General features: G+C 41.4%; 1 protein-coding gene across 1 annotated transcript in view; it reads right to left on the bottom strand.

Annotated features, from left to right (window-relative positions):
- Positions 1 to 1,643: 1,643 nt before the first annotated feature.
- FIG4 (FIG4 phosphoinositide 5-phosphatase) overlaps positions 1,644 to 23,349 on the bottom strand; it is a 131,812-nt gene continuing 110,106 nt past the window's right edge. The window contains exon 23 of the mRNA XM_039237446.1: positions 1,644 to 1,951. Within this exon, the coding sequence (XP_039093377.1) occupies positions 1,774 to 1,951 (178 nt within the window). The 3' untranslated portion in view covers positions 1,644 to 1,773. The remainder of the gene's footprint in view (positions 1,952 to 23,349) is intronic.

The following is a 23,349-nucleotide window of genomic DNA, read 5'->3' as shown; positions in this document are numbered from 1 at the left end:
ACAGCTAAAGAAGGTTAGGAAAGAAGACTTAGATTCCAGATCTTCACAAACACTTCATTCACATCATAAGGAGACAGACCTCCAAGAAGCCATGTTAAACATTAAGACCAGTGTTTGGTCTGTAACTTGACACTTCTCCAGCAATTTGGGAATGTTTTTTTGACTTGGGAAGGCTCAGGTGATCTCCCACATGCAGTTGCAAGCTACCATGGTAGATAATAAAACTACGCCAACACAAATTTTCTCTTGCCTGTTGTCATTCTCTAATCTTGGTTTTATGATGATATCAACTTAGGGGCACCTGGGTGGCTTGATTGGTTAAGCGTCCAACTTCGGCTCAGGTCATGAGTTTGGCCCCACATCGGACTTTGTGCTGACAGCTCAGAGCCTGGAGCCTGCTTCAGATTCTGTGTCTCCCCCTCTCTCTGCCCCTCCCATGCTCATGCTCTGTCTCTCGATAATAAATAAAAATGTTTAAAAAAATTTAAAAAATTAAATATGTCTGATAGTGACAATGTCTGCTAGTTAGGTTCTGCTGTAGAACCTTCACAGAATTCCAGCATCTCAGGTTGGAGAAACCTTAAAGGTCATTTAGACAGCCAGTTTTCCTTCTCACATTAGACAGCTTGTTTTTCTTCCCTATTTCATTTATGAGAAGGGAGAACTGAGACAATGTATTAACCAAGCATGGGCATAATGAAATCACATCATTTGTGTCAAACTGTCAGAAAATGCGGAAAGTTGTCCCTGTTATGTCTGACAATACAGAGAGCAGGCCATGTGCACATAACAAGTCACCCTTGACTGGACACCAAAGGTCAAATCGGGTGTCACAATTGCACACCATAAAAGTTATGCTGGGTAACTCATTTTTAATGTTTTATTTTGATATCATTTCATATTTATGGAAACAGTGTAAGAATTGTTCAAAAAACACCATTTACTCTTTCCCAGATTTACTGATTATTAATATTTTCCTCCATTTGTTCTTTTTTCCTGAACCATTGGAGGGTATCTGTTGACATCTTGTCCCTTTATCCATAAATATTTTAGTGTTTATTTCCTAAGAACAAGAGCTTTCAAAAAACACAAAGTTAACAATTTTTTTTATCAAAACGCAAAGCTAACATAAAATCAGAATAAATAAAAAAATGTTAACTACAGAGAAAAATAATCTGACTTCATTTTACACGAGAGATGAGTTTTTTGGCCTGTTTCCCTTACTGAGATACTCCAAGACTTGACCATAGTGCCTGGCACACAGTAGATACTCAACAAATACCTGTTAATTTCTTAATTATGGTATGATACTATATTGACTGCATTTCTTTTATTTTTTTATTACTAAAAATTTTTTTAACATTTTTTATTTTATTTTTTGAGAGAGAGAGAGAGAGAGAGAGAGGCAGAGCTCAAGCAGGGGAGGGGCAGAGAGAAGGAGACACAGAATTCAGAGCAGGCTCCCAGGCTCTGAGCTGTCATCACAGAGCCCTCTGTGGGAGATCATGACCTGAGCCGAAGTTGGATGCCCAATCGACTGGGTCACCCAGGAGCCCCTATATTGACTACATCTCTAAAAGTATTTCTAAAATAAAGCAAAGGCAATGACAGCAAAATATTTAAGCATTTCTTTATTTCCTATAATTTGTAGCTTACCAGTTACAAAAAGAGGAAAAACTTTCAGATGTAAAGGACTCCTGGGAAATTCACTTTTTAAGATGTAATAAAACAGTTTATAATGTAAGCAAATTCACAGGGGGACCTGCCTTCTCTTCACAGGTAGCGGTTCCGGATGTATTCTCGGTACATGGAGGTGTCTTCCTTTCCAAGAGGCTGCATGATACCTTGACTGGCCTGGATGTGGGCTTGGAAGATCTCTGTAGATTTTCTGTCTACCCTTGGAGGCTGTACTTCATAGATGTTGTCTTGTGAGAAAGCTGAGATAGGTGTTCTATAAAAGAGAAGAGGAGACAGGGCTATATTAAAGAAAATAAAAGACACTCAGGGAGCTATGTCTCAAAGTATTTGAGAGTCACTGACCTTGAACATGCAGACTTAATAATAAGTGGTGGTGGTGATTTCCCCTGTCCCCTCTAAGTTGGCTTCCTCCCTTGCCCAGAGGACAGAGCTGGACCAGCACCTGCCCAAGGAGCCTTCCCTGAAGCACAGGAACCTCTCTCTGTTCTGTGCCTCAGACATACTTATGTCTCTGCACCCATCTGCCTCCTTCACTTGACCAGAGTAACTTTAGATGGGGGTTATAAATTTTTTGCTCCTTGACACATGATAGGAACTCCATGGGGTTTTTTTTTTTTTTTTTTGTATATTGTCTCCTGCAACTTATTTAATTCATCTATTAGTTTAACAGTCATCAACAGTTTTTAAAGGAAGATTTAGTAGGAATCAGTAAAGGGATATTAATTTCTTCCTTACATTGATAAGAAGAGTAGGTAAGTTTATCTGTATGATGTGCTCACTTAGCATAATGCCTGGCACACTGCAAGTGCTCAATAAATGTGAACTATTGTTAATGATTACAGATGCACAGTAATTCCTTATCTGCAATTCTGAAATCCTAAAATCTTTAATAACCAAATGTTACTTTGGTGGTAAAACCTGACCCAGTTGAAATTTATTTGGCGGCACATCCTAACCTGAACCAACAATACTCATCCCACTTCATGTGAATATTAATGTGTTTAATTATCAGACAAGTCCTCAGATCACACTGAGGATGTACCATCTTATTATGCTAACAACTCCAAAATTCTGAATTCTGAAACACATCTGGCCTCAGGCTTCTGATGAGAGATTTTGGATCTGTAATAGGCAGCTTCCTTCCTTTCTGGGGCATTGAAAAGCACACAAGAATCTCTTTATTCAAAAATATCTCTCTATTCCCATCCACCTAGCGTAACTTAATGCTTGAAATTTCCATCTACCCATTGTGGAAGGCCTCCAGAAAGGCCTTGTCAAAATGCAGCTTGGTATCTGACACAACCCTTACTCACTGAAGGCTGAACACCCACGAGTCAGTACATCCTTAGCTGAGAGCAGGCCTTCAAGGGATGAGTCAGTCAAGTCAGGTGTGATGCAGAGTGAGCATATGTGTAGAGTGTGAAAGGAAGGTCAAGAAGGAGCTACTGATGGTGACAACGGTAAACTAAAATGTTGGGGCGCCTGGGTGGCTCAGTCGGTTAAGCGTCCAACTTCGGCTCAGGTCATGGGCTTGTAGTTCTTGGGTTTGGGCCCCGCATCGGGCTCTGTGCTGACAGTTCAGAGCCTGGAGCCTGCTTTGGATTCTGTGTCACCTCCTCCCTCTCTCTCTCTCTCAGAATAAACAAACATTGAAAAAGAAAAAAAAAAAAACTTAAATGTTTTTGTGAAGGACTTAGCCCAGGGCCGGCCCTGTGAGGTGGGGGGTACTTCTCCTGACAGGGAACCAAGATAACACAGAGAGAAGATGTGAAGAATCTGTTCAGCGAGGCTGGGACCAAGCGCCTTGCTCCTTGTTTCAGAGGCATCATGAAGGCGTCCTGGATGTGTTCGCTGTGAACCCTGACACTGGGGGAGATTCCCAACCATCATAAGCAGAATTGGACCTCAGCCCCAGCTAGGTCTGTACTGGGAATGTCAGCATTTCAAGAGACACATGGAAGGCAGATGCACAGTGGAAGGCAGGAGCCGTACTCTAACGCCCCCATCCTCAATGGATGCGTTACACTCAAATGTGGGTCTTTCTTACCCAGAAAGCAGTCAAGGTAGCTCACTGTGCTTTGCCTTTACACATCCTGCCACGGCTGGAGATGCATTAAATTAAAATAAAATATGTCTGGAGGTAGAATATTCTTTCTGGAAGCCAACCTCAATGGTTTTCACCTCAGGGTAATATATTTCAATTCAAAGTTGGTATATTGTTTGTCAAACACTCCCATTTTTTCAAAGCACTTAAATAATTTCACACAATCTTAGAATGTAACCTTACTTAAGTAAAAACCAAAGGAAAATGATTTACTCAAAGTTAAAAAAATGAAAAGACCAAGGTGAAAGAGTCCTGAGACATCTGAATCTCAATCTGTTTTCCAGCCTGGTTTCAGTGCTTTCTTCAAAATACAAAAGTTACAGTTCTTCTAATGTCAATGGATAACACATTACAATGGTGAACAATTAGGATGATTAATATATGAACTCTTCTCAATCTTCCCTCACAAAAACACAGCAACTCTACAGTCATTTACATAAGTCAAACTGAAATGCTATAATTCTTTAGTGGGTGATAATGTTCAGGGTCAAACTTTTTAAACTTGAACTTTTAATTTTTTTTTAACATTTAATTATTTTTGAGAGACACAGAGAGACAGAGCATGAGTGGGGAGGAGTGGAGAGAGAGGGAGACACAGAATCTGAAGCAGGCTCCAGGCTCTGAGCTGTCAGCACAGAGTGCGTTGCGGGGCTTGAACTCACAGGCTGTGAGATCATGACCTGAGCCTAAGTTGGGTGCTTAACCAACTGAGCCACCCAGGTGCCCTAAACCTGAACCTTTAAAATGGGAGGCTCCATTAGGGTTTTCAGAGATTGTCATCAAAGCACCAGCCATTGCAATTACTCCTGAACCACACCATCTACCACCTATCTAGGCTTCTCAAATCCCTTTTACATATATTCTCTTACTTAATTTTCACACTCATCCTGGAGGCAGGAAGCATTGGGATTATACTCTCCATTTTACAGAGGAAATATTTAAAGTCAATTTAGAAATGAGACTAATGGTTTCTATCTAGTCTTTGAAGCCAGACTTTTGCCCAGAACCCTTTGTGCATGAACAAAGACCTCTCTGGCAGGAATCACACCAGATCTCCCTAGTCTGAGTACTAAATCTTAATGAGTTGAGAATGGGGAAATGCCAAGTGACCAAGTAACGATTTTATCCTTCAGAGGCCTCGGCTGAATATACAGGTGGGCAGGCTGTGGGAGGTACAGCACTAGGGTCCAGCAACTGCCCATGGATGTAGGGCCTGGACAACCGTGATAAGGGTCACAGACCAGCCACTTCTACCCTGTGCCTTGTGGTTTCTTAACAGTAAATCCATAAGGAGTCCTCACCCTACTTCTTGGTAAACTGCTTCACTGCAGTGTGGAGTGATGGTAATTATTATAAACACTAAATACGAAATGCCAAACACCAGCCTGAAATGGTATCAGATTGAGTGGCAGGTGTGTTTAGGGCTCCAACATTACCTCACTATGGTTTCAAAACAAGTAGGGAGTCAGAAATCATATTAACTATTGCCTTTGTCTTTGTTAAATTCTTCTAGATTCAGAGGACTGCTTGGGCCCAAAGGGAGACCCCATCATTGAGCCTTCCTTCTGATGCGCATCCATGCCAGACTGAACTTGCCTTCCCCGGTAACTCTGTCTCAGGCCTCACAAAGGACACTGGTCATTCTCATTGTCATTTTGCCCCAAGAGACTGTTGTCTTTGTGCCTTTATGTTGGGAGCAAAAGTGAATTTGGGATATCGCAGAAGCCCTGTTTTTTTGGAAGCAACTGAGGTAGAGGGGAACTTGCTCAGCACACGTGGCCGGCATCCTCTGAATCCACTGTTGCTTTTAGAAGGGTCATTCGGGGTTTAAAACAACCAGGGTATGTTGGGGGAGATGTTTCAGATCTGAAGAAACAGGAAGGTGTCAGGAAATGTATGACAACCGTGGCAAGGACTGGAAATCCTAAACTCACCACTGTGATCTGTGAAATAAAATTGTGAGCGGTGTGAAAATCTAGTTCTTCATATAGGAGAGCCTGGAAGTCTCTTGGAGGCTCAGAGAGGGCCCAGCATTCTGGCCTGCAGGCAGACAGCCTGTCTCTTAGAGAAGAATGGTGAATGCAGTACCATGTGGGGCTGGACTGGATGTCAGGCTAGGTTGTGACAGGTCCTGGGGGCTACGGGGTCAAAGGGTCCTGCAGGGGAAGGCGGGTGTGAGCCAGGCTCTAAGCTGAACCAAGTCTCTACTTGGGAGCATGCAACAGGTCCTGGGGGCTACGGGGTCAAAGGGTTCTGCAGGGGAAGAGCGGGTGTGAGCCAGGCTCTAAGCTGAACCAAGTCTGTACTTGGGAGTATGCAACAGGTAGGGAGAGTTTTGGGGGTGAAGGGTCCTCTCAAGCATGCTTAGGCTGGGACCCCCATCTGGACTTCAGGAACACAGGGTACAGCCTGTCTGAGTCATGTGGACAGATTCCGCTTGCTGACAAGTGGATTCAACCTGCTGTCAGTCAACAACTGCTCTCTAGCAGGGGCTTGATTGAGGCTTTACACACATCGATCCCTGTTGGTGACAGCAGGGATAAGGAAACAGTGAAGATGTCCCAGTGAGGGAAGGGCATACTCAAGGACTTGGCCATAGTCAAGCCCCTCTCACCCCCACTGGTCCCCTCCTGTAGGTCTGTTGAATTATTTCAAACTGAATTCAGTCTGTTTCCTAGCTCATAACTAGTCTAAGTGTCTGGTAGCTTGGCTGCTGTGGGCAAGTACATGAAATTGGATTTATGAGGCGCTTGGGTGGCTTGGTCGGTTAAGCTCTGACTTCAGCTAAGGTCATAGATCTCATGGTTTGTGCGTTCAAGCCCCGCACTGGGCTCTGTGCTGACAGCTCAGAGCCTGGAGTGTGTTTAGATTCTGTGTCTCTCAAAAATAAACATTAAAAACAATTTTTTAAAATCTATATCTGCAGAGTTTTTGTTGTTCATCTAAATCAGCTCACAGGGCTACTGAACTGTACCTTGGGTGGTGAATCACCTTGCACCTTGAGGCCTGGCTGGTTGTTGTTCCTGTGTTGTGTGGTTTTGTAGGAAGAGCTGACAGGTCTGCCTATCCTTGTTTTCCAATTTAGATTCTCACAGGCATCTCCTGACAAAGGTACTTATGGATAGCTCTGCTGGAAATTTCTAAATAATAAAATACAAGTCTCAAATAATGGGGAAAAAAACCCCCAACAAAACTGTAATGTGATTACTAGATTTGGGCCAGAAATAAGCTTACAACAAACCCAATATTGTTGGCATAATTAGAAAAATGAGGAAGAAGAAACAGAAACAGAAAAAAACTTTTGTTTCTTCATTGTACTTGGACATCAAGAAGCCAGTCACAAGAAGTTCCCCACGGTCATAAGGCAGGGGTTCTCCAGGTGTGAACTTGTAAGAGGTAGACACTCTCACGCCCTGCTCCAGGCCTACTGAGTCAGAGACTCTGAGGGTGGGGCCTTAACAAGCCTCCTGGGGATTCTGATGCTCACTAAAGCTCGAGACTCTTTGGTCTAAGAAGAACAGAATGGATCTAAAATGCTAAATAAGATCTATTTGCAGTTCATCAGCAGTACTGAACACGTTTAAGCAAGAACTCTTCTTTCAAATGATACACTGCTACTAACCTTCCATCAAGAACCCTAATTTGATGTTTAATTGTAAAGATACACCTAATACAGTACATCTAATACAGTAATATTAGATGCACCACATATTTCCTAATGAGGAACTTGTCTCATTTCTCAATTGGGTTACACATTTCCAAGGTGGGAAATAAATACAAAAACATCCAAGACCCTCACAAGGAGTTGCCGATCGGCACCTTGTTTCTGAGGGTACTGGAGAGAGATGGATAACCCAATAATGCTTTCAATGCTACCCGGAATAGTGTTTTTATTAGCTTCGATGGCATCTGTTTCTAGATGAAAAGACCAGTATTTAAACACTAAATGATGTGGAAATTGTGAAACTACTTTCTTTTATTCATTCCAGTAGAGAGGGTTGGCTTTTTATTGCATTTTCATGGTGGAAAAACTGGTTCCACTTTTCCCTCCTGGCCATAAACATAGGAAATTTTTTTTTAAACTTCTCCTCACAGCTCCCAAAGGGATAAGACCTAATGTCCCTAATTCAAATGCCAACAGTATTTCTGGAGATAAAATATTATAATTACAAATTTGCAGGCTCATTTCTTTTTATCTACAGAACCTAGTTCTGTCCACAAGAAGAGCTCTGTATTTCCCCTCAAGGAATGTTACAGTCTTATTTAAAATAATATATTTGCCAGTTCATTTACGGGCTGATTAACCCATAGTGCTCAGTGTGCTCAAACATCAACGATTGATGTCACTTGGCCTTAACTGCAATTCCCATTCACAGAAGAGAAACACTTCAGGCAGAAGTTCATAAGACACACCACATGTTTTTAAAGAAAATGCTTTCTTTGGTACCCTTTAATACTCTTTCTGAAAAAATTTTTAATGTTTATTTTTGAGAGAGAGAGAGAGGAGAGAGAGAGAGAGTGAAAGAGAGAGAGAGATTGTGAGTAGGGGAGGGGCAGAGAGAGAGAGGGAAACACAGAATCCAAAGCAGGCTTCAAGCTGTCAGCAAAGAGCTCGATGTGGGCTTGAACTCACAAACCATGAGATCATGATCTGAGCCAAAGTCAGCCACTTAACTGACTGAGCCACCCAGGCGCCTCCATGCTCTTTCTTAAATGTGGTATTACTTAAATGTGATATTATTGCTTGGTTATAATACGACCATGTCTGATAACAACTGTATCTTATGCTCAGAAACAGAACTAATGTTTGAGTCCCTTTTAAATATTTTTTTTAATGTTTATATATTCTTGAGAGAGAGAGAAACAGAGCATGAGTGGGAGAGGGGCAGAGCAAGAAAGGGAAAGGGACACAGAATCTGAAGCAGGCTCCAGGCTCTGAGCTGTCAGCCAAGAGCCTGATGCGGGGCTTGAACTCACGAGCAGTGAGATCATGACCTGAGCCGAAGTCGGATGCTTCACTGACTGAGCCACCCAGGTGCCCCTGAGTCCCTTTTAAGTTCAATTCCCACTGAGGCTTTTTTTCTAACACATACTAAATACTCAACAAGCATGCTGATCTGAGAAGAAAACATTTAATTGGTCAGACTGAAACATCTTCTGAATTTACTAATGTCATGACAATTTGTGGCTGGTGATAGAACAGCTGGGCAGTATTTGTAAAATTTCAATAGAATTACATATGTGATACTTTTGCATATGATTAGGATTCTGGCATGCATCAACCCCCACCTGACATTTCCATAAAATTTAGAAATGGTTCTGCTCAGAGAGTATCCTTCCCCTCTGCTGCTCCCACAAACTTCAAGTTTTTTCCCCAAGGCTGCTGCTTTCACATCACCAAATGATTCTTTGTTGATCATAACTGGGTCACAGCATCAAAAGAATATTATAGCTAAAGAGGACTTTATAGAAGATCTTCAATAACCCCTTTATTTGCAGATGACAGGCATTAGGTCATTTCTGTCATGATTTCCTCTGCTTTCTGAGGAAAACCATAACAAGTGCGGGTTCAAAATTGATCAGATGTTCTGGTCTCAGAGGAGCAAAACCTTGGCAAATGCCTTAATAGCACCAGCCCTTGATTATTAGTCTATTTATCTTCCTGCAGGCTTTATGATTTCTATTAGAAAATAATAGCCCTTATCACGTAACCAGCAGAGCAGCCTATGGTACACATAACCATGAAATAAATTTCTCCCTCTGTAGCCTTTAATATTCCTCAGAGCCTTTAGCCCTCAGTATGTGTATTCCATTCTAATATATATATATTTATATATGTGTATATATATATATTTATATATGTATATATATATATATATTTTTTTTTTAATCATCCATTGCTTCTCTTTAGTTGTCTTATTAGATTGCTTGTATCTTTCCAGTATGGTACTCATATATTGAAGCCTAGTCATGAATCTATTTTACCAAGATAGTAGAGTGAAAATGTGGTTTGCTTTATCACATTAAAAATTTATAGGATGCTGCATATTGCTCACCTTCTTTGCATAAGTATAGACACCTAACTCCAAAACAGCTCTCAAACTGCAGCTGTCTCATATGGTGGCTCTTAGCCGCATGTGGCTACTTACACTTAATTGAAATTAAACAAAAGTTAAAAGTAGTTCCTCAGTAGCACTGGTCACATTTCAAGTGCCTGATAGCCACATGCAGCTAATGGCCACTGTTTTACACAGCACAGATACGGAATATTTCCATCATCACAGAAAGTTCTTTTGGCCAGACTGTCTTAGGATCTCTTTCCTATTTTTCCTCATGAATTTTGGGTTATTTTGTGTCTTTCTAAGCCCATCCTAATATATCTCTTTATAGATTTATCAGTCTCTGATCTTTTATTTACATATTTATATGCTTACTAGGAATGTGAACTCCATTTCGACCACCTCTTTAACTCCAATGTCCAGAAGAGCACCTGGCATACAGAAAGCGCTCAATAATTATTCATTGAATGAATGAATGAATGGTGTCTGGTTAATGAATCAGATTTTATCTTGGTTTCTAAATTTAGAACCTGAATTTAGTGTGATTTGGATTATTTGAAATGATAGGGAAGCTATCATTTGATAGGACAGTGGGAAATGATAGGTTTCCTATCAGAAGACTTGCTCTTAAGTTCCTTTCTTTAGATAATCCATAGGTGGACAAACTGAAAGGAAGTTGGGAGTGCTTTCTAGTGGGGTATAAAGCCATCCAAGTTGCTCAAAAAAAAAAAAAAATGGTGAGGCAGAAGGGGTGGGTCCTTTTCCTCCTTTAGAGGTGAGAAAACAGTGACTTGGAGAGATTAACAAAGTTACTAAATAGGCTGAAATCAAGAGGAACCTGTCAATATTCAAATCATCTCTAATAAAACAAAAGGCAAAACAGACTCTTATATTCTGGGATCCAAGAAAGCAGGCACTGCCTATACTCACTTTGACATACCTGTCATGTCAAGTTCAACATGGGAAATAGAGGTTTCTCATATTATTTGCTGCCTTGCCTCTCTAGGACATTTTCACATGTCTTTGGGTAGATACATGTGCATTACAGAATATAGGTGACAGGCTTCAGGGGCAAGTGCTTATCCACGTATTGGGAAATTAAATCATGTTATTAGCTGCTGATGACATTCTAACCATTATCAAGGTAAAGAAAAATTAATTTCCTTTTTATTCCTGCTGAAAGACAGCAAGTCTGTGTTAATACACAAAATGCTAACACTCTAATACATGATCCCTAACAAAGTCCAATCATTTCAGCCTTATCATACCATTGATAGCTAATGAACATGACATAGAATAGTGAACAAATCTGATTCCTTTATGTAAAAACACTTCCAAATCCTTTTAATAGCTGCTATTATGACAAGATGATTGGATTGTCCTTCAGCAGAAACACTAAAAGGGAGGTTGGCAATCTCATTGGCAGGATTAAATTAATTCGAGAGAAGACAACAATAATGCCAGTCTCTAAACAACCCACCATAGAAGAAACAGTAGAGGTGATGAGAAGGAAGTGAAGAATATAATCTGTGATGGTGGAATAGAATGTACAACCTCACAAACCAGAGATGCTGGCTGCTCTGTCTGTAGATGAGGCCCTTCAAAGGCTCAGCAATAAGGAACCTCAACTCCACAGAGCAGACTAAGATGTTGATTGGAGACGAGGAGGTGGCATTTTGGAATGGAGACAGCATGAGGACAGCAAAAACGGTTACTGTGTGTGTTGCCCAGTCACTCATCTGCCTTCAACCTGTCAGGGAGCCATGTCAAGGACAGGCCAACCAGAAGAGCACTGCAGTGTCACGTAAGTGGAGGATTTTATGCCTAAACCTAGGCAATCCCAACACAGAACAATTATTTATAGAACACAATGACCTTAATGTATCTCAAAAAATGTATGCATGTGTAATGTCTAAGGCTGCTAAACTCTATGTTTTGAAGACTCACTTGTCATTTTTCATCAGATCCACCAGATGAAACAATAGCAAATGTATGTTTACACAGACGTGCTACATATATAGATATTTATATATATTTTGCTTATATAGATTAACATTACGTACATATATGTGTTCTTTAAACACAATGCTGAAGAAAGGGCAATCCATATATTTCAGCCCTCCCCACAAAATGATATACAGTAAAACCTTGGTTTGCGAGCATAATTCGTTCTGGAAACATGCTTGTAATCCAAAGCACTTGGATAGCAAAGTGAATTTCAAGAACCATTGGCTCAGTTGTGATCCTGTGACATTCAGTGTCACGTACTACTCATATTGCAAGATATTGCTCGTCTATCATGTTAAAGTTTATTAGAAATGTTTGCTCATGTTGTGGAATACTCGCAGAAAAAGTTACTCACAATCTAAGGTTTTGTACTTTAAATGAGTCCATGTGAACTCATTTTTACCATGTCCATTTAGTGGACATTTACAATGTGCAGATACTGGAACAAAAGTATAGTTGAGCATTTGGGGGTAATGGAGCCAATAAATCTAGATAACATATTATAACATTTACTGTTTCTTAGATACAGTTGGAACATCTTGCTCTTAAAATGTGACTTTTTATACTGTTATTTATATAAAAAAATCAATGTAATACACATAAGGGACTTAGAGGCTGTTTACAAGCTTGTCGGAGTAAAGTTTTTGGTTACATTATATCACTGCCATATATTTATGTCAATTAAATGTAAAAAAACTAACAATGTTTACCCAATATGTACCATGGACAAACTACTGTGCTTCAGAATTATCAATGCATTTCACCTTTTTATTATAAAACACAGATACAGGAAACTGCACAAAACAAACACACAATATTATAAGGTGAACACCACTCAGGCCAAGGGACAGAAGTTCTAGCAGCTGGGCCCCTTCCACGTGCCCCATTCCTCTCACAACCATAGCAGCCATCGCCCTGACTTCTATACTAATCACTTCTTTGCACGTTTAAAAACGACTATTTCATTCCCATGTACAGCCTTAGACTATGGCTTCATCTTGCCTGTTTTCAAAAGTGGGATATGATTTTTAACTTACAGATTCTCTCTTCTCCTAAACATTTATCCGCTGAAGGATCCAGGCTGTGGTTTCTCTCAGCCTGTATTTTGCTGACTGCGTATTCATAATGCAGTTCGAAATCTTCCTCTGTCCTTTGTTATTTCCTGCAAGTCAGCAATTGCATCCAGAAGCTTGGTGAGAATTTGCTTCAATTGCTTTGGCAAGACTATAGGAGGTGGTGTGTGTGGTTTCATCAGGAGGCCCATAGCATCTAGTTGTTTATCTTTTTTCATGTTAACAGCCAATAATGCTAAATGCCTACATCCGCTAATTCACTGGAGATTGCCAATGCTAATTATTTCTTTTTCATTTAACACTGTTTTTGTTTTTATTTTTATTTTTAAAGGATGCTTTCCCTCACCTCTTATTTGGTTATCCAGTGGTACCATTCATAAGATTCAAAGTGTCACAGGCTTGATTCTTTCCTGTATTTTCTAGTCTTCCAGATAATGAAATCGTTCCCTATAATCCTTCCAAAGTGATCAGAATTTTATTATTATTATTATTATTATTATAGTGGAGTAGAAGTCATCAGTTTAAATTCATGAGTTTTTATTATTATTATTGAAGTTCAAATTATCCTATCTTTATCCAGGTAGGGAGCCTCTTCAAGTTCACTCCTGAGTTGTCTTGGTATGACCCCAGTAATCTTTAATAGCTTTCTTCCTATCTGGATTGACAAGAATGTTCCAGATTCCTTTTGTACATTTCCTGACCCTGACCTGGAATCAGCTCCTCCTCCCAGAGCCCTGGTTCCTGTTACTGATGACCTGGTATTTCTAGACCACAATGTGGGCACTAGAGGTTCCTCTGGTTATTGGACACTTGTTTATGTAGATACAACAAGTTCTTACTTGTTTATAACATTTGTCTCTGCTTTTATACTTAAAAGATTTTGACATAATATCCTCAGGTCACATTTCCTTGGGAATCCTAAATATATTACTCCATTTTTTTGACATAAAGGGTTGCATCTAAAAAGTCTGAGGATAATCCAATTTTCTTTCCCTAAGAAGTCTTACTTTTTATTTAGATGTCTAAAAGATTCTTTTTTCCTTTAAAGTCTAGTTAGCTTTCTATATTGTATCATTCTGGGTTACTATTCTCACGTGTATGGTGTGCTCTCTCAACATAGTTTTAAGTATTTACTTCAGAAGGTATTTTTTTTGGCATTACAGTGTTTAGTTTTTTTTTTTTTTTTTTTTTTCTGTTCTCTTGCTTTATTTTTCTTCTTCAGGACTCCTATCATCCATGCTAAATCTTTGCCTGTTGCCAATATTAGACNGCTAAATCTTTGCCTGTTGCCAATATTAGACACTTTCTCTTAAATCTTTATGTTTTACTTCATTTCTTTTTGAATTTTTAAGTTTTGTATTTTAAGTTTTTTTTGGCATTACAGTGTTTAGTTTTTTTTTTTTTTTTTTCTGTTCTCTTGCTTTATTTTTCTTCTTCAGGACTCCTATCATCCATGCTAAATCTTTGCCTGTTGCCAATATTAGACACTTTCTCTTAAATCTTTATGTTTTACTTCATTTCTTTTTGAATTTTTAAGTTTTGTATTTTAAGCTCATTTTGAAATAGCATGCTTCACTTTTGATCTCTTTTATTGACGTCTTCCTGGCATGTTTTCAAGGTCTGTAGGGAAAGTTCCCTGCTCTGTGTTCTGTTCTCCTCATAACTTTATATGGGATTGGATCGTGATACCTTTCTTATGCTCATTAGACAAAATTAGTTTTCCTGAACCTTTTAGAAGGTGTAGCTCAAGGGAGGTTGACTGACTTGACAGAATTTCTTTAGTTGTTTTTGTGAAGTATTTAAAACCGTGGCAGACTGCTTTCTGAGATCTCTTGCACTTCTCTCCTTTCTCTGCTTTTCTCTTTCCTTCATGGTCCTGCTCAATTTTGAGTCCGTGGGAAGTCAGACGGGTGCCCTGCCCTGGAAGCGAGCTTTGGCTGTTTGGTTTCAAAAGTTTATGTGGCCCAGACAGCCCCAGCTCCTTTCAGAACCCACCCAGAATCCCCTGCACTTAGCTAGTACTGAACCAGGTAAAACCTCCCCATTTCAGGGGCTGTGCTCAAACTGGCCAGCAGTGATCTCTAGAACATTCCTGTCAGCTATTCAGGTGTGTCGGATACCCTGCTGTTCTCTCTCCGCTTCTTTCTCTCATACAAACACGAGAGGTCTGGTGGCTGTTGGTAGGTCACCTCCACCACCTGCTTTTACTTAGGCATTTTTGGAGATACCTTATCGCATAGTTTTGAGGTGAATGCCTATGGGTATTCGGTTTTGCTACCTAGTTGTTCTGTTTTCTGTGAGGATTCAGAGAATTTAAAACTATGTTGTCACTGTCTTCTTCCCAGAACCAACTTGGTGTAGTTATTTTAAAAAGAAAATTTTCCACTCTCCCCCTATTTGGCACATCATTGCTGTGTGGCCATACTGTCCTTGCTGCTAAGGTAGACGCTGCCACAACATGTAGGGCTGCTCCGGGGCAAAGTCTACCCCAGCTCGATTCCCACATCTACTCCATCAGGACTTGGTCTCCTCCAAGACAGCTGTAGGCTGCAGATGTCCAGATGTGGAGGCTATTTAGCAATGCAGAGACTTGGGGGGCATAGGCAGAAGGTGGGGGAACCCTTAATCTTGTAGTTTATCTGCAGCTGGCTAACTAGGCAGTGCCTATATAGCAGCAGGAGTACCAGCAGAATTGGGAAAATTAAAAACAACCACCTATCAGCTACACTTTCATGGCTGTGGATGGGAGATGGCTAGTATACCAGCTGGATCTGGGTCATGGGGCTTAACGGGCAAGGCATTCCTTCCAGAGGGCTGCCCGAGGACCTCACTCTGCCTTCTAAGCAGGGTGCCTTCACCATTCTTGCCTGATGGGAGTGATGACTGCTAACACCAATGACAGTTGTACGTTTCCTATTCTCTCCCTTTCTGAATGAGGGTTTTTATTTTCCTTTGCACTGTATATTGGGGAAGACAGGTAGCCTTTTTGTTTATAGGTCAGTAGAAGCCTTATCTGGACCTGATGAAGACAGCTGCACAAAACCCAGAGATCTTGGGCTTTGAATGGGATGCAGTGACTTGTGAGGAAGGGAGTGGGCTCCACTGATAGCAGAGGAGTATGCATGGATACACGGGTGGCTAGAAGGACAGACTGGGGCAGACAACAGCATTTAGATTCCCCAGTATCTGCCTGAAATCCCCTTCTAGTGTGCTGAGGCTGAAAAACAGAAAAAACAATCCCATACTCCCTTGCAGTTAGGGTTCAAAACGTCATTTAGGTTCTACCCACCACCTTGTACTCACAGGAGGCTTTAATTTAGAGCAGAGTCACATGGAAGGAAGCAAGATATAGGGTATCAGTTCTACAGACTGTGAAAAAGCAATGTATTCCTGACCTGGCCACAGCAGTACTGGCTCCCTGATTAGAGCTGAAGAGGCTGGCTTTGCACCCAGCAGCTACTTGTAATAGTTTCCTGATCAAGGCAAATGCAGAAGCCATTCTGAGGGTTGGCCATACGTGGTTCCTAAAGGCTGTGTCTGGAGTTTTTTCCTTCAGTCTTCCAGTGATTCTGAAAAAATCACTTAAAATCCTGTAATAAATCACTCTGCTTAATCTACCTGAAATGGATTATGTTTTCTGCACCTGAACTTTGACCAACGTAGCCACGCCAGTGAGCAAAGCAGATGCGGCCCCAGCGCTCTCTTGCTTTACCAAGGGGTGGGCAGCCAGGCTTCCCGGGTGACCCCTGTTATTGGAAGGGCCTAGCAGGAAGGGGATACTTCCAACAGCTGGGCACAGTTGGCCATGTGTGCTTGCCATCAGAGGAGACAGAAGGGACAGTCTACCACAAGCACATAATGTGAGTGGCAGTGGTGGTCCTTTTTATGTGTCGGCCACAGCCACCGATATTCTTACTGGCCGAGGTATGGCAGAACAACACTGTACATTCTCTCTGTGAACTGTAAGACAAAAATGTCATTCGTGTTTTTCAAAGAGCTTTTGGGTTTAGAGAAATGAAGCGGAATAATTTTCAGACCTAACATAGCTAAGATGCTTCCAATTTAGGACGCAATTTATAAACTGTATGGTTTCCCTCCCGTTATTGTAGGGCATGATATCTATCTTCGTGTAAAAAAAAGTATAGTTTTTCTCTATTTCAGCTATGTTTTATTACAAACACCAGAAGAGTGGCTGGCAGTATTTGGCCACATTGTTTTCCAAGTTGTAACTCACTTGGCTTTGAGCCACAGGCAATAGGGACTGGTTATCGTGCACAGCATTGAGGCTGTTGTGCCAAGAAGGGACAGGTCACACCTCAGGAGCATAATAGCTGTTCTCAAAGGGCAAAGAGCGTAGCTGCACCTCCCAGAGACGTCCTTTCCTTGCCTGTATGTGGCCTCTGTAGACTCTGGAGCAACTGGTCATCTATCAGACCTTACACACCGACCTCTGGGAGCAGTCTGTCCCTTCTGTCCTCAAGTTTCCTAGAACAGCAGCAGCAGTGGTGGGTCACTCCTGGAAATGGGTGTGGGAAATGGGAAATTACAGTAGACCAATGGGCTACAGTAATGGTCATGTGCCTTTTCTCCCTCACAGAGGTGATGACACCCAACTTCTATGCTTCATGCCCATTCAGATATTTTTACCTTTTCGATTTACAAAATGCTACCAATGCGTTTGCCATGTCATATGATTACATCTCTTGTATCCTGCATCTTTTTTCTAATAAGCTTTCTTAAAAGTTTATTTATTTTGAGAGAGAGAGAGAGAGAGAGAGAGAGAGAGAGAGAGAGAGAAGGAGTTCATGCTGGTGAGCAGGGCAGGGGCAGAAAGAGGGAGAGAGAATCCCAAGCAGGCTCCATGCTGTCAGTGTAGAGCTCAATGCAGGGCTCAACCCCACGGGGCGTGAGACCGTGACCTGAGCTGAAATCAAGAGTTAGATGCTCAACAAACTGAGCCACCAAGGTGCCTCAAATAAACTTTTAATTTTAGAACCTCTTCAAATTTGTACAATGGTTGTGCAGAATACAGAGAGTTCCAACATAGCCACACCCAGTGTCCCCTATTACTGACATCTTCCACTAGTACGTACAACTGTTGCACTTAATGAACTGGTACTGACACATTATTATTAACTGAAAGTCCACATTTAGTTTCTTCTTGATGTCTTGTTTCTATTCTAGGGTCCTTTTTGATATACATTACATGTAGGTGTCTTGTTACCTTACTTTTTTCTTGGCTGACAGTTGATTTTCCTTGTCTTCAATGATCTTAATAGTTTTTAATTTTTTTTTAAGTTTACTTACTTTGAGAGAGAGAAAGAGAGAGAGGGAGGGGCAGAGGGAGAGGGGGAGAGAATCCCAAGCAGGGTCCATGCTGTCAGTGAGAGCCTGATGTGGGGTTTGATCTCAGGAACCTTGAGATCATGACCTGAGCTGAAGTCAAGAGTTGGACACTTAACCTGAGCCACTCAGGTGCCCCTGACCTTGACAGTTTCAAGGAGTACTTAACCTACATCTTTTCAGAGTTGTTTTGGAAGGAAGTATCAGTAGGATCATGAGTCTTCAAAAGCAAACCTAACAGTCCTGAGTTTTCAGAGAGACTCATATGGCTTCACCTCTGTCAATGTTCATCTGTGATGGAGTGCCAGTGCGTATTCAGACAGCTGCTGAGGGAACTCCTGTGGAGCAGGTCCTCCCCCCCACATGCCTGATCACTATATTCAGTTGGAGAACTTTATAAAACACAGGTTCCCAGGTGATAGCCCAGGTGCACTGACTCAGAATCTCTACCGGTAGGGTCTTAAATTCTGAATTTTTTATCTTTAAAACATAATAATAATGCTAATTATGTTTTCAATATACAAAATTATAAAGCATGGCCCATAGTCTGTTAGTACTATTAATATAAATAAAAGAATGTATGTAGAAAACTTAAAGAATAACTAAAAGTCCAAAATAAAAAGTGAGGGGTGTCTGGGTGACTCGGTTGAGCATCCGACTTCAGCTCAGGTCATGATCTCACCACTTGTGGGTTTGAGCCCCACATGGTGCTCTGTGCTGACAACTCAGAGCCTGGAACCTGCTTTGGATTCTGTGTCTCCCCCTCTCCTGCCCCTCCCATGCTCATGCTCTGTCTCTCTCTGTTTCTCAATAATAAATGTTAAAAAAATTAAACAAACAAACAAACAAAATGAAAAGTGAATGCCTCCCTAGAATCATTCAGCCATTTTTCTAGGGACATTTTGGTTGTTTCCTGTTTTTATTGTTGTCTTTTGTTTGCTTTGGGATTTATATGTCAACAGGTTTCCGAAGACATGCTGGTGTCATCGGAAATTTGGAACCCACTACTACAGAAGAAATTCACAATTCAGCTGTGGGAGAACAGAATGGCCTTTTCAGCTGACACTCTTTATAAAATCATAGAGCCCTGCTCTTCCCCTTCCTCCCCTGAACAAGTCAGCCTTAAAGCCATCGGATGGGGCAGAGCAAGGAGAGGCAGTTTGTGACAGCCTGGGGGGTGTCTGAGCCCAAGTGCAGTGAGGAGGGCATCCACACTGGGAGGGACAGCTTGGAGAGGGGAATTAGAGCCCAAGCAGGGTAGGTCCCTATAAAGGACAAATTGAGGGGGGTTAAGGCCTGTGTGGGTGAGAAGGGCATCCATGTGGAGGGGTTGCCTGGGGCCCAAGGGGAGGAGGAGGGCATTCGAAACTGGGTGCCTCTGCGATGGACGTCAGAGCCTGAATGGATGGCGTCCATGTGGGGAGAGGGGTAGATGCAATGGTGATGGGAGGCTGATTATATCAGGGGATTAATCAAATAAATAAATATAATTAGGGTAACAAGAGCCAAGTTTCCCACAATTGAAGAAAGAAGTCGCTAATATGGAAAGAAGGAAAGATAGAAACCCTGGATATCCTACAATTAGAGGTATCTGTATGAATTTACAGATTTAAATATATGTATATTTAAATTTACTATATTTACAAATATATACATTTGCATTAAGGAATATGTAAAGTTATATGTACTATATGGTTGTATACACGTATATGTATATTTGTGCACGTCTGTATTTATGCTATTTACATAGATATGTCTGCCTATACATATTTACATAGCTACATATGTAAATGTGCATGTCTTTTGAGTAAGCCTGGGAGCAGCAACACCTCCAATAGCAGCAGACACACCTAGTGCCCAGACCTTGGCTTTCATACCATTTTCCACTAAAAAGAACCAGGGATCCTTGGAGAAATGACTGATTTCAGGGCTGGGGCCAGCAAAGAACATGATGAGCTTAAAACATCTTGTGCCAAAAATCAAGGGAAGTGTTCAAAGAATGATGAGGACATGTCAAAAGAACACAGGAGCCAGGTTGAAGGGGCTCTGGTGAAATTTGGGACAATCTGAGCATCAAAATAAATAATGAGTGTAACAGATTATTCTCCACTGAATGAACTAGGAAGCCAAGATCTCACACAGAGAGAAATAACTGAAAAAGTTGTTAAGTTGGATAAAGAATGGGATATTTACATAGTTTCAAAGTATCTCCCACAAAATATTCATCAATTAAAAGGAAAAAAGAGCAACTTCATAGGGGAAAAGCCCAGAAGATGCCACTTTTAATCAAGGGATGGAAATAAACATCGTTAGTATGGGACAGACTGAAATTGTGTGCCGTCTGTTAGGATACAATGGAAAGAACCCACCATCACTTCTGTGATACTCCTGTGTATATTCATTTTGTACCTTAGGCCAACAAACTATGTCACAGTTTCTGGGGCTCAGGGATCTGGGAGTGGCTTCACTGGGTGAGTCTGGTTTAAGGTCCCTCCCAATACTGAAGTCAAGTTGAACCCAAGATGACATTCCACTCAAGGTTTAACTAGGGCTGGAAGACCCACTTCCAAGTTCATTTAGCTTGTTGGCAGGCCTCAGTTTCTCGCTGGCTGTTGGCGGTGTGCTTCAGTTGACATGCAGGCCTATCCACAGAACCGCTCATGCCACTGAAGTTGGCTTCCCACAGAACAAGTGATCCGAGAGGGTCACTCCATAATTTAATCACTTCTACTGTATGCTCTGGGTCACAAAGATCAACCCTGGTGAAGGAGAAGACTGCACGAGGGTGGGAATAACAGGAGGTGGGGCCCAATCTGAAGGCTGGCTACCACACTGCTGAAGGCTCATAACCTGAAGATAATCATGACAGACCCAAATCCATGGCCGCTCTACAAAATAATTGGCTTGAATTCATCAAAGTGTCAAGGGAATGAAAATCAAGGAAGAAGAAGGAACTGTTCCAGAGTGAGAAAGACTAAAGTGACATGACAACTAAATGCAAGGGGAGGAACCGAACTAGATCCTTTTGTGAGTAAGGACATCATTGGGACAACTGGCAAAAACTTGAATGATGTTAGGGATTCGTTGGTAGCAATGCACTGATGTTGATTTCCTGATAATACTAGATTGTATTGTGATTTTGTTGAAGAATGTTCTTATTTCTAGGAAATACCCACTCAAATGCTAGAGAGAGAGAGAGAGAACAACAGGTCTGAAACTTACTTTCAAATAGTTTGGGGAAGGAGGATGTTCTTTTGTAACTGTAACTTTTAGGTAAGTTTGAGGTTGTTTCTTCCATGTTAAAAATATAATAAATTATAAAAACCTATGACAGAAATTCAAGTGTCTAAGGGAGAAAATCCTAATTCTACTATAGGTAGAATTACAAAATGGTGCTGTTTTCTTACATCAAAAATGTGTGAATACTGGTAATTCCATATAGTTCAACTTAACACAAGAACACCCCAATAAACTAATCAAAATCAAAGATAATGAAATTACGGATTTCCATAAAAAGCCAAAACAATTCACAATGCCCTTTCGAGGATCTCTCTTCTGCCATTACTCACTCTTTGTCTAGCATCCCTAGCATATGCCTCTCCGTAGAGGCCCTTCCATCAGCACAAAGAAGTTGCTGGAAAAATTCATCTTCCATCAGCACAAAGAAGTTGCTAGAGTAACTCAATCTTAGAAACAATCCCTTGATTTCATATTCCCCTCCAGACACGTTCTTATTCTTTGCACTCTTTTATAGCATTTTTTAAAAAGAATGGGTTCTATCCCCCATGTCCTCTTACTCCCCATTTCCCCCTAAACTCACTCTAAATGGGTTTATAAAGCTACCACCCATGAACAGTTGCTCACCAAGGCCATCAATAACTTCCCTGCTGACTCTTCTGTCTTCAACACTGCTGCCCACTCCTTCCTTCATGAGACATTTTCTTCTCTTGGCTTCTGTGAAACTACATTTCTCTTGACTTTCCTTTTCGCCTCTCTGCTTGCATCCTCGCACCCTACAATCCATCCTCTGGAAAGCACGCATGGTCATCTTCTACCGATGCGAACTGGAGCACAGGCCACTCAACTGAAAACCCTGCAGGGGCTTCCCACTGGACAGAGTAACGCTAAGCTTCTGTGGGAGGTCCTGTGAGATCTGGCCCCTACCCATGCCCACTCCACCCCACATGTGTCCCTCTGGGCCTCTCGCTCAGCCTTCTGCTTGCTTCTCAGACCTGCCATGCTTGCTCGCATCTGCTCTTCCATGCATGTCCTCTCTGTTTCAAACATTCTTCCCCAGTCATCGCAGGGCAGATGCCTCCTCTGCATTCTGTCTTAGCTCACATGCTAACTCCTCAAAGAGACTTTCCCTCAAAACCTAATCTAAAACAGATCCCCACCCTTCTCTCCCAGCCCTTCTCTCCCATCACCCTGGTGTGTGTTCTTTAGAGCATATTTCTTAATAGGAAACGGTCTTATTTATTAATTCAGCGCTTGTCTGCCTCCCCTAGAATACAAGTGCCCCGAGTGTCCTGCCAGTTTTGTTCTTTGCCGAATCTCCAGTGTCTAGAACAGTATCTGACACATAGTAGGTGCTTCATAAATTCTCGGTGAGTAAATGAATCCCTTGCTTTCTGGTTCAAACAGCTAATGATTTCAAGCCATTAGAGGTCTCATGGCTGTGATAACAATCACAGAATTTAAGAGATGACCTTCCTTCCAAATCATCTTGTCCACACTCAGATCAAATGAAGAACCTCTTCACAACACTGCTGACAGAGGGTTATCCAGCCTCTGCTAAGGTACTCATGGTAATGGGAGGACCATGGCTTTCCATAATGGAATGTTTACATGTCACTGCTGACAGCACTATGTGTTGGGAGGATTTTCTCTTCAGTGACCTTCGCTGTTCCACTTATATTGGACCCTAAAGCAACTTGAAAAAGCCCTGCTTCACCTGACAGTGACTCAAATATTACTTGAGGCAGGGATCACGTGAGTCCTACTTCTCGTCTCCGAGATAACGCCCCATGTGACATGAGAAATGAACCAACACAGCATCTGCGAA

Source organism: Hyaena hyaena, unplaced genomic scaffold (genome assembly GCF_003009895.1).
Source record: "Hyaena hyaena isolate Hyena2069 unplaced genomic scaffold, ASM300989v1 scaffold_123, whole genome shotgun sequence".
Taxonomy (NCBI): Eukaryota; Metazoa; Chordata; class Mammalia; order Carnivora; family Hyaenidae; genus Hyaena; species Hyaena hyaena.
The sequence above is the reverse complement of the archived record's forward strand: the minus strand, read 5'-3'. Positions and strand labels throughout refer to the sequence as shown.